Source organism: Epinephelus fuscoguttatus, linkage group LG18, assembly GCF_011397635.1.
Source record: "Epinephelus fuscoguttatus linkage group LG18, E.fuscoguttatus.final_Chr_v1".
In the NCBI taxonomy this organism is placed as follows: domain Eukaryota; kingdom Metazoa; phylum Chordata; class Actinopteri; order Perciformes; family Serranidae; genus Epinephelus; species Epinephelus fuscoguttatus.
The window spans coordinates 9,441,725-9,453,736 of NC_064769.1; the positions used below are offsets into that span (position 1 = coordinate 9,441,725).

Genomic DNA, 12,012 nt, shown 5'->3' on the forward strand with positions numbered 1-12,012 from the left:
GTTTTCATTCATGTGGATATAGAGGCCTGTAGTTTGGTGGTTCAATTCCTGCCATTTATATTACAGCTATTGTCCCTAAACTGTAATACACACACTTCCTATAGCAGGAGAGACACTGACTCTAGGTTTATGAAGAGTCTGGTGGTCAGAGCTCAGTTGAGGCTGTCTTCAGTGACAGTAACCACATGCTTTAAATCCAAACACACCACCCTTTGTTAGGCGCAGCACCAGCGGTGGTCTGGTCCAACTGTCCCAATCCATGATACCATAGAATAAATCAAGCTAATCTGAGTGGATTTTTCCCCCACTTCCATAGACAAATACCACAAAATATCATGGTTACTACTGTATTTGACACACCATAAACGAAACAGAAAAGGAGATCAAAGTTCTTTCAGTATTCAGGACCATTCAGAGGACACACATGCCATACATTATTATTTCATTCAGATAAATTACCAGCTATTTTGCTGAGCCAGACACTTCCTTTAAAGCAATCGCTGTGGAAATACGCAGGTCTCACATGCATGATTAGGTGGACGTTTAATAAAACCTGATATCAAGGTAAACTTAAGAGAAGTTACTGGACTATCTCAGTGCACTGCAAGCGTTAATGTTGCCTGGTAACATAACTTTGTCAAAACAGTTTCACTTCTTTGCCTTCTCAACTGCAGTAATGGTTTCCCCCATCCAGGTTGGCTCCAGTACAGGCCCACTTACTGGTACATCAGTTTTGGTTCCAGTCTCAACAACAACAGACAAGAGCTTTTCATGACTGGGTAACCAGAGACTCACTGAGATGTCAGTTTGATTTTGAGATTTTGGATGTGAAAAAGCGAAATGCAATCTTGTGATATGAATCTACCAAGGAAACTTGGACTGTTACCTCTAAAAAATGAGTATTTTGTGGGGCAGGGGGTGGGTATGATTGGGGATGCATGAAGTATCAGGTACAAATATGGGTCCTGTCTGGACGACAGTTGAGGCAGTATTTGGATTAGCAGTTAGCTCCGGTCAGGGTGGTCTGGGATACAGAGTTTATGTTTAATTTAAACATAGGCTCTGTGAGTCTGCCTACTGTCACTGTGCTGAGAAAAGCCATGCTGATGGGTTAAACAAGGGGTGGGATGGTGAATGACTGAAGTTATGAAACCTTTTTATGGTACACAACCTGGCAGACAGAATGTTGTTTATAGTGGAAGTCTGTGGCCGAATAGATATACAGATATTGTTCTTATCTTCTGCTTATGAGCTACTGTCGCAGTTGGGGACCTTCATTGCCATTTCATAACTGCATCTCTGTCTCCTCTCATTATCTGTCAACCCCTGACTCTTCTTGTAAAAGAATAAAAAGTGCCCCCAAAACCAGTAAGAGTCTACAGCCGTGCTTTGTCTAAATGAGGCTGTACAATGCTCACAATGACGGTGCACACATGCTGATGTTTAGCAACCACAGTCACCATCTTCCTTAAGGGAGTTGGATGGCAGTCATTAGTATTTGCAAATGTTTAGTTTAGTTACCAAAGTGCTGGACAATTTTAATTTTTTACCTGACCATGGCGTTGGAGGAACAGTTAAAGGATCACCAATGTTATTACAATTCATCCTGCAAGTCAAGAGACTTTGATGGTGTGCCACAATTAGTCTACTTTTGTGCTGAGTTGTTTACACTTTTCACTATAAGCACAAACCCCAACCTCAAGGTGGCAATAGAGAAAAAAAAACATCAGAGAATCATCAAAGTCGGTAGGACTGATCCTTTGGAGAAAATGAATGTCTGAACAAAATTTCTCAGCAATCCATGAAATAGCAGATAATTCAGTCTAGACCAAAGTGGTAAATTGACTGACTGACAGAGCATTGCTGCTAGTATGGCTAAAAAGAACATGCTTGTTATCGACTTCTTTTATTTCATAATAGGCCTATTTGTCCTTTATTTCTTTTCTTTCTGCATAATGACAAACTGGAGGATCTTTTGTCTTTGTGGTCCTTTTCATCCAGCACCAGCAAAACTGAGATGAGCTGCAGAGAGGGGGGAGGTTGTTGAGTAAGCTGTCAGCTGCAAAGACACACTACATACGCAGCACTATAACACTCTTCATCAGAGTGTAAAGTAAACAGAGCCTGTCTGGACACGGGCTGGATATCAGACAGACAAGGAAGGACTACAACAGACAACAACAGGTACTGACCTGTCTAGGTCAGACAGAAAAAAGGACAAAACAGTGTTGCAAATATATGACATATTGTATTATTATATCATTTAACAACAGATCAGTTGGCAGATGGCTAAAATATTCTGGTATGCCACCTACAGGGCTGTAGTCAAGACCAACTTAAGTTCTAGTGTGTAGGATTTAGTGGCAATAGAATGCAATCAACTGAACCTTCTCCTGTGCGCCAAGTGTGTAAAAAATCTATGGTGGCCAATGCAAAAACAAAAAGTGCAAATGGTCCTTGTTTGGTTTGTCCATTTTGGACTACAGTAGAAGTAACATGGTGGGCTCCATGGAAGAGGACCGACTCTGTATTTAGACCTAAATGTCTCATTCTACGGTAATAACAACAAAGCACATCTTAGTTTCCAGCATATTGTCACTTCCAACTCGTCAGATACAGACACTTGGTAAGTGGCCCTATGTCAAGCTATGACTCTTGAGGGTAACCCTCCTGTGTCAGTTTTGGACACTCGTTACATGCATTGTGCCTCTTCAAATAAAAAGTCAGTTTTCACAGGAAATGTACAGTTTCTGCCTGTAAATGCATACTGTTTCCTCTCAAAACATACTTAGAATGGAGGTTTAAAGAAAAAAATCATCTCTTTTGGTTTACTTCTTTAGGTTTGGGCAACAAAAGAATGTGGTTAGGTTTAGAAAAACAACATCATTTGGCTTAAAATAAGTACATTTGTTGCTAATGTAATGTACATAGCATTGTATGCTACACATACTAAAAATCTGTTTTTATTCAGATAAATCAACTGACTCTTGGTTTCACACAGGAAACTATCAACAGTCTCCTGAGTCAAAGTCCAGAGTTTTTTTGACCCATCTACCTCCCTCCCAGCCCGCCCTATGCGGGCTTTGTCACACTACTGCCCAGTGCATCTCATACCACTACTAAAGTGTGCCTCGGTGCATCAGTATGGTTATACACTAATGAAAACACAGTTATAATTATTATATTTAATTTCTGCCAAAATATATCCCTGTAAATCCTACACACTGGATTTTTCATTGAGTCCAAAGTCCAAAGGCAGTGGAGACTAAGTCAAAAGTGATTCCAGAGCAAGAAATCAAATTAAATTATGGTGGAATTTGCAAACATTTTGCCATGTTAGCTGAGGTAGTTAACTAGTAACTTGCTGGAAGTGATGTTACTGTTAGCGAACTGTGCCGGGAAGTGCTGAGCTGCACAACTGGCACAATGCCAGAGAGGAAAAGGCAGCGGGTGTGCTATTTTGTTGAATCAAGGATACTTCAACTGATCCCAAATCAGCAGCCAGGAACAACTAGACCAGTTTTAAAATGCTGAGCCTGAGATCAAGACAAGTGGAAGACTTAAAAAAATAAGAACCCTGGTCACCTACTCCTGTTTCAGACTTATTATATGATTTTCTCTTTTGACAAAGAAAAATTAATAGTTACTGATGTCACCAGATTTAAGACGTTACTCATTCTGGGGGGAAAAGGAAGTGCCTGTCCTCAAAAGCAACAATAACCTTTGAAAGCTTTACTTAATTTGAATATACATTTCAATAGTATGACTATATTCAAACCAACATGTGTCGTCTCATCTTGTCCTTATGAGAACACGCATATATACAGTACAGACACACACCCCACACACAGTAGCAAGGGAAAAATAAACAGGCTGGGTTTTGCTTTTCCTGCAAAATCTAAATATTGACTCAGTAACCTATAATCATACACAGTCTGAACAAAATTGAAATAAACAAGTGCGCCTAAAGTGTGTAAGTGTTTGTGTGTCTCATGGGCACTGAGGCCCTTGAATGCTGACACCGACAAACACCCATAAAAAAGAGGAAGTGGTTCAGTTTTTAGTGAATACCAGACAATATGGATTCCATCCAGCACGCTGGAGCTACATAAATTATGCTGTATTCTCTATATATACAAAGAAGATCTTTTGAAAGCACTGAGCTTCCCGTCTCTGATCAAACATCTGCTATCAATTCACATAATTTTACTTTCATATGACTCACATGCAATATTCAAGAGGCTTTAGATTGCCAAGACTTACGTTTTTAAAAAAGCAATAAAAATTCCATTATGTTCTCAGAGGAGCTTTTCACTTCAATGCCAAGTTTCCAAGTGACATCAGCAGCCAGAGATCCGCACAACTGTGTTATTATTGTGTTGTAACGCTATTAAAAGCTCATTAAATTTCATATCAGTCTTTCAATCTTTCTTTTTTCCTCTGCTGGAAGCTACAGTACAACATTGGGAAGGATACAGACTGTGTATGCCGACTCGAAGGCACTGTTGTTCTACAGACCATAATGACTGTTTTGCGAAATAAACTTGATTGATTGAATTAGGCTTTGTGTCAACATACTGTTGGATCTTTTTTTCTGTCTCAGCGAGTCTTTATGGCTCATTAGTGAAGTGGCAAAGCTGAAACATTTCTGGCTCTACTAAGGCCTGTCAGGGTGTGCTGCTGATGCCAGAAATCATCTGAGGCTAACAAGGAAACAGGTTTTGGAAGAAATTAAAGTTGTTAATGGGTATGGACATAAGTTTTTTTGTTTGTTTCTTTGTTTGCTTTTTAAAGATGTTCTACTGTCTGGAAAAGGCTTTAAAAAAAAAAGGACTAAGTTGAAAATGCACCCTCCTGCAGCTCTCCCCTCCCTGTCCAGAGCCCCTCCAACCAGACGAACATGGGAAAATGCATGCTCTTCATACCCTAACACAGTGTTTCCCATACACTATTATGTAATCTTATTTCATTGTAAAGTTGCAACAGTCAACTCGCTCAGCTCCTCCTTGCCTCACTTTCTGTTATCAGATCACAAATAAAACAAGAATTACTTATCTAGCCACTTCATGGTCCCTCCGCCTCACTCCTGACTGCTGTGGACTGCTTTGCTGGGGGGAAAGATGGCAGCAGCTCCAGAGACCAAGCTTTGGTCAGTGGTGATAGTGCCTTGAATTTGGCCAGCAAAAACTCACAGCGGGCTGGTAGCGAGTCGCAGCACTGAGTCTAATCTGTTGTCTAACAGCAGCAACAAAAACTTTGCCGGATTGGCAAGGAGTCGGGCTGTGCTGCTGCTGCTGACTGGGGCTCTGTCTCCAGAGCTGCCCGCTCTCCTTCCGGCGAGGCAAGGAGGTGTGTAGTGGCAGGCAATGAGTCAGAGGACTCACTATGATTTGGGGCTCTCGCTAATGTTAGCTACATAAATATGAACTTGAAGCCGCAGTTGTGAATCCTTAGCTTCAGTTAGCAGAAGGCTGAACTATTGGCAACATTTTCTCTCCATCTCTGAAACACTTTGCTGATATGGACAGGTGTTTTATTTTGTTTATTGTCAGACACTTTTTGATACGTCAGTCTTCCTCTTTTGGGGTCGGTTTGCAGTGTCGGTGGTTGTTGCCAATGCTGGAATAGCAACTTTCTTTGCAGGATACTCCACCATTAAATCAGGCTTTCACTGAAGGGACTTCAAAAAAACAGGAATGTCCTCTCTCTGATAGTCTCCCTTCACAACCTTGATTTTCTAAAGCCTGAAAACAGAGTCAAGAGGAGGTACAGAGGTCAATTTCTTTTTCCCTCAGACTACTTGAATCACAAAATGTTCCATTTATTATGGGATGATTGCCCAATGATGTCAAAGAAAACTGTTTACCCCAGCTTTAAAAGAACAGTTTTTACATTTTGGTGAATGTTTATTCGATTTCTTGCCAAGCTAAGAAGATGGATACTCTAAAGTTGAACCCAGCAGGCACTTACCTTACCTCAGAATTAAGACTGGAAACAGGAGCAGCCTGGGTCTGTCTAAAGGTAACAAGATTTGCCCACCAGCTGCAAATCAGACTGTGGGCCCATGTGTAAATGTGTGTGGACATCCTGTTGTACCTCAGCCCAAAGTGTTGTGTTCGGTTTGTTGCTTCTGAAAGCAATTTGAGCAGATGGTCAATGAAATTACACAGTATTGTTCAGCCTTTGAAAGAGGCTGAAATTGTATGTGGCAGTAAAAATGGGCAATTTGGATGGGAATAAAACGACAAACAAACTTCTAGTGCATCCAATGATTCATCCACAGAGTTTTAACACTAAGAAAAATACAGTATGTCCGTGCATAGAGAGTCAGACATCAACCTATACATGCATACAAGATATTTGCAACTCAAACATCGTAAGTGTTTTTTCATTTGCCTTTATTTAAAAAATACAGGGTAAGTCTCTACAAATATCGCCCACAGCAGCAAGGTGGAATTAGCATAGTGCAAGGCAGACGTAGGGCCCAGCGAGGTTCCTGGTTCTTTCATCAGTGCAGTTGAGGGAATGAGTTGAAAGCACCTCACAATGAATGTCCTGATTGAGCCTCTTGGTTGTGCTGTCAGTCCTTTAAAGAGACTGAAAAAAAACCCCCAGAAAATTATTTATGATCCCAGACTGTTTGCTAATTGATGCTCATTATATATGCTCCTGTGTAAGGCTGATACATAAGAGTGGAATACCTCATTTCTTATGCTTCTTGCAGATGGAAAGATACTCCTTCACATCATCAGGGGATCCCAGGACCACAGGCACTCGCTCGTGGATGCTGGTGGGCTGGATGTCCAAAACATTCATGGATCCTGTGGTGGCCATGCCTCCAGCCTGCTCCATGATGAAGGCCATGGGGTTGCATTCATACAGCAGCCTCAGCTGAACAACAGGAAGCAGAAACAGGAGTGTGATGATACAAGACAAAAGAACTTCTGCGTGGATTTTACTGCAACTTGACATCTGAAATGATTCCAGAATGATTCCACGTTTTTGTCCGTTTGTAAAATACCCCAATGCTCACCTTGCCCTTAGGACTCTTGACATTAGCAGGATATAAAAAGATCCCTCCATACACCAAAGTACGATGAACATCAGCTACCATTGAGCCAACATATCGACTGCCATATGGAGCAGAACCATCCTAGAGAAACATTTTAATGTAGAATTTTAGACAACAAGTCATGTGGATGTTCAGAATTCAAAATATTTTGTAGCCAATTCCACATTAGGCCTTTGCAGTGTACATGTAATGGTGTTTAAAAGCAACAGTGACCATACACAGTTCCCTCATTGCCATTACCTCTGGGTATTTCTTCTTTTGTAGGTACTCTGTCACATCTGGATAAAAATGCTGTGCATAACCCTCATTCAAACTGTAGATTTTTCCCTTTTTCTTGATCTTCACATCTCTGTCCACCAGGATGAACTCACCAATTGCCTAAAAGAGAAATGCAAGATAGTGACAAACATTACAGAATATGATAATGAATACACATATAAACTGAAATAATGAGCAGAAAGAAGTTTCAATATCATCTATGACAGTAAAATCTTGGTCTTACAGGGTCAAGCATAAAGCAGTTGACTCCCTGACCAGTGGAGAGGACCATCATGGTGGCGCTGCCATACAGAGCATAACCCGCTGCCACGAGGTTTCTTCCAGGCTGCAGAGCATCCTTCTCAGATGGCTCACCATCTGTGGTCTGTGAAACAACACATGAAAAAATGTCACAACAACAGGGAGAGGCATTTTGGAAACCAATACGGTTGTTGACACTGCCAGTTGGAATGTTGCTGTCTTTGACAAGCATACAGGGCAAGAGGATACAGTTTGGTAGTTTAATCTATAGTAATACATCAGATTTTATATTATGATTACATTTATATGACTTGTGTGTAAAATATTAATATGCAAGGTAATTAGTAACCATAGCTGTCTGAAAAAAGTACTGGATTAAAAAGTACATTATTTCCTTCAGATGTATTGGAGTAGACGTTTAAAGCAGCATAAAATGGAAATATGTACTGTACTTCAAAATAGTACTTAAGTCTAGTGTTTAGATTTTGTGACATCTAGCAGTGTGGTTGAAGAAATTAAACACTTCCCGTGTGCCCAGGGTATAGAGGAACTATGGTGGCCTAAGCGAATATGCAGACGGCTCTGTCTAGAGTTAGTGTCTGATTTGTCCATTCTGGGCGACTGTAAAAACAACATGGCAGATTCCGTGGGAGGGGACCTGCTCTGTATGTAGACATAAACACCTCAATCTAAGGTAATTAACCACAAAGATTCTTATTTTCAGGAGACTATAAACTAATGAAAAAATAGTTATGCATATTATTTATCATTTCTGCCAAAAGAGGCCCCTAAATCCTACACACTAGACCTTTAAGTACAGGATCTGCGCAAATGTACTTAGTTACTTTACACTACGAGACCCTACTTTTATTTTACAGTTGCCAAATCAATATGAATTAAGTGTTTTGAATCAGCATGCAGATTCATCATTACTAACCTTTTTGTAGATGCCAAAAATTGTTCCAATCGAGACAAGACAGTCAATGTTTGAGGAACCATCCAGTGGATCAAAGCACACAATGTATTTTCCCTGTCAGTTAAGAACATGTTATCAGTGTCATAATACCAGAAAAACATGTGGAAATCTTTAACATAAGGAAAAAGCAGACATATTTGTGCAGATATGCATGTATATGGTGTACAGATGTCAAGTACCTGCTTCTCTGGTTCCACAATGAGTGCCCTCTCGTCCTCCTCTGACACCAGCACACAGGAGGTGAATGAGGACTTGATCATGTTGATGACCAGGTCGTTGGACAGGACGTCCAGTTTCTTCACCTGGTCCCCTGTCACGTTGGTGCTTCCAGCAATACCATATCTTTCAAGAAAGGAAAGAGGAGCAGGCCAAAATGATCAAAGTCTAAAAAAAAAAAAAAGCTATCCATAATGATGCAACTTTAAAAGCACAGTTAAGGGAATGTAATGATTCAGGCTCTCTTGTTAACTGCCAGCATTATTATTTTTGTTAAAACTAGTGACAAAGGTAAAAGTCCCTTATCTTCTTGACCTCTGGCCTGGGGGTTTGTACACAACATGTGCAGGGTTCACCTTTGGCTGGGGTGTTCAAACGGTTTACTGATTCTTACGTCATACTGCGTGTAACTAAAACAAACACTAAAGGCTGATATACAACTCTTATGTCAAACACATTTAAAAGGTTCCATATTGTAAAGTCAGATTTCCATGTCTTTTATGATATAGCAGGTGTAGATGCTATAATATTGTGAAAGTATCAAAATGCTTAATCGACAGTGAAATAGACAGTACATACTCAAACTGTGCCTTTAAATGAGCCGTTACCACTTCCGCAAAGTTGTGATGTCACAACTATACTATATAAAAAGGCAGAAACTGTTGCTACAGTGCTGCCACAGTCATTTATCAGCTGCAAGGACGGTGCAGAGACGCTCAGAGTTCAGATGTGGATGACCTGGAAACGCTGACCAATCAGAGCAGACAGTGCTTTTTTTTTTTTTTTTAAAGATATTTTTTGGGCCATTTTGCCTTTAATGGACAGGACAGATAAGTGTGAAGGGGGAGAGAGAGAGGGGGGATGACATGCAGCAAAGGACCACAGGCTGGATTCGAACCCGGGCCGCTGCGGCAACAGCCTTGTACATGGGGCGCTTGCTCTACCACTAAGCCACCAATAGCAGACAGTGCTTTATAAAAAAGGGAGGGAAGCTTCAAGGGACGGGCACTAAAATTGAACGCTTCAGACAGAGCCTAAATACAGGTATATTCAGGCAGACAGTATGAGAAAAATTAACCGCTTTTGAACATAAAAGCATGTGAACATGGTCTCGTAGAAACTCCAAATACAAGTATGAACCTGAAAATGAGCATAATATGAGACCCTTAGAGAAAAACTAATGCACTGGAATAGAAACATGATAACCTAAAAGTATTGGTAAAATAAAAAACAAATGAAAGTCATCAAATAATAGTAACCTTGATTGATTTATAAAATGTTTAATAGGGTGCAAACTGTAGCTCCCTTTCTCATTAATCAGTCCGATGAGAATTTGACAGCCTCATTTTTTCACATGCATGCATGTTTCCCTTTTTTCCCACCTGGGAATGAAAAGAAGTGGTACTCACAGGTTAGCGATCCCAGCCTTCCTGACAGCAGTTGAGATGGCTTTGACAGCGGTGCAGATGGAGTTGATCAAGTTTGTCAGCTCACCTGTTCCATGGGCCTTCCTGCCTTCCTCCAGAACAAACCTGGTGAGGGTCAGCACGTTGGTATCGAAGGCTGCTGTGTCAGACATTTTGCTGTCAGGTGTGGGACTGGGACCTAATGCCTCAAGTAAAATAGGTGAGCGTAGACCCAAAGTTAAAAAAGGTGGACTCTAGAACTAAGATAGGGAAAGGAATGGGGGTGTGCAACTTTTCCAACCAATCAGAAGTGTCCTTTTTCCACAGTTAGTGGTTGGTTTGATCACTTCAGTAGCTGTGGGTTCAAAAGAGCAAAGTTCAAAAATAGCGGTTTGTTTTAAAGCAACAGTGACCTCAAACAGATTTGATCACTGCTCACTGCTCGGAGTATTTTTTTTTTCAGTCTGCACAATTCTGTTCAAAGTTCTGCTATATAAGAGTTAGCTACTTTTTGAATGAACAAAATCACAAAACTGAGTAATGGTACACTTGAAACTGCACTTAGTCCAAACACAATTGGATCTTGTTTCATTGTACATTCATGGTGCAGAAGTGCATAATTATTCCAAAAGCTTTTAACAGAAACAGTGTTTATACAGCACTTCATTAATCACTTAGCCCAATCCCTATTTCCTTAGAGCACATCAACAAATGCTCTATGCTTTTCAAACAGTACTGAATTCCTATTGTTTTTGAACTTTCATTTGTTTAGCTTTACAAGTGCCAAGCCATTTATGAGATTTATTTAGCTAATTTAACATACTTAAGGATAAAATATACAGTCACTAACTCTAATAAAGCTTTCCTCACAATAACACTTTTAGAAAAAAATGGTACACAGCTTGTACTGGATATGACTGACTCAGCACTGCTCTGGATGCACAACCATAACTGCTTAAACATTCCTTCCCTGCATGATCCAGAGGCAAAGTTCAAACCATGGCATTCATTGTCCTTCTCTACTTTATCTTATTTTAAATAGCACCTTTAACATTACATGTGCTGATAAAACAGTATTTTGCAATGTGAGACAGCCAAGTTCAGAGGGAGCATTGTTGTCTCTGCGTCAGTGTGTTTCTGTGTACATGTGATTAGTTTGGCTGTCTCTGTCTGTGACACAACATGAAAGGTAAAAAGACTTCACATGGCGTTACAACATAAGCTTACGTGAAATGTGTCAGAGAGCAGTTGCACACTGGAAAGCTAAAGCTGAACTTTGAACAAGATACCAGGCATGATAACGGCCACCATTATGAGGTAATGTGTAATGGCTGATCACACACTGTTCACAGCTTTTCCAGCTCAATGATAACAATATAGAACTTTTGTCAGTTTTGTAGACAAGCATGTGAGTGCTACAAAATTGACTGATTTCAGTTCAATGGGTCCCTTACATACAAACGCATCCACAACCAAAATAGTTCAAATAAATACATATATATTTTTGTCTGTAAAAAACATAACCTACATTTACATGTGCTCCATTTCCCTGTTATTGCTGGTCTAGTGTGGAGTGCAAAATGTATTTCTCCACTGTGTCCACATGATGTCGCCATGCAGTTAACAAGCTACTCAATATAAATGAAGTCTGGGCAAAGATTCAATTCTAAGAAGCAGGTCATTTCCTGTTGTTAACTCTGCTGAGCCCTGAATCAATCCCTGGGTTTTGTAGTTCTCTGCAAATAAAAGCAGTCGCTTTCTTTATCCTTTAAACTTTCAGCAACATTAAAACAGCTCTGGTACAGCACCATCTTGCAGGATGT

At 40.3% G+C, this 12,012-nt stretch overlaps 1 protein-coding gene across 1 annotated transcript; it reads right to left on the reverse strand.

Annotated features, from left to right (window-relative positions):
* Positions 1 to 6,381: 6,381 nt before the first annotated feature.
* On the reverse strand, positions 6,382 to 10,427 carry fbp1b (fructose-1,6-bisphosphatase 1b). The gene is made up of 8 exons (XM_049604323.1): positions 10,193 to 10,427; positions 8,747 to 8,909; positions 8,529 to 8,621; positions 7,575 to 7,715; positions 7,313 to 7,450; positions 7,034 to 7,153; positions 6,702 to 6,891; positions 6,382 to 6,597 (listed from the first exon to the last, which is right to left on the reverse strand). The coding sequence occupies exons 1-7, from the start codon at positions 10,360 to 10,362 to the stop codon at positions 6,703 to 6,705; spliced, it is 1,014 nt and encodes a 337-aa protein (XP_049460280.1). The 5' UTR covers positions 10,363 to 10,427; the 3' UTR covers positions 6,382 to 6,597; position 6,702.
* Positions 10,428 to 12,012: the final 1,585 nt, after the last annotated feature.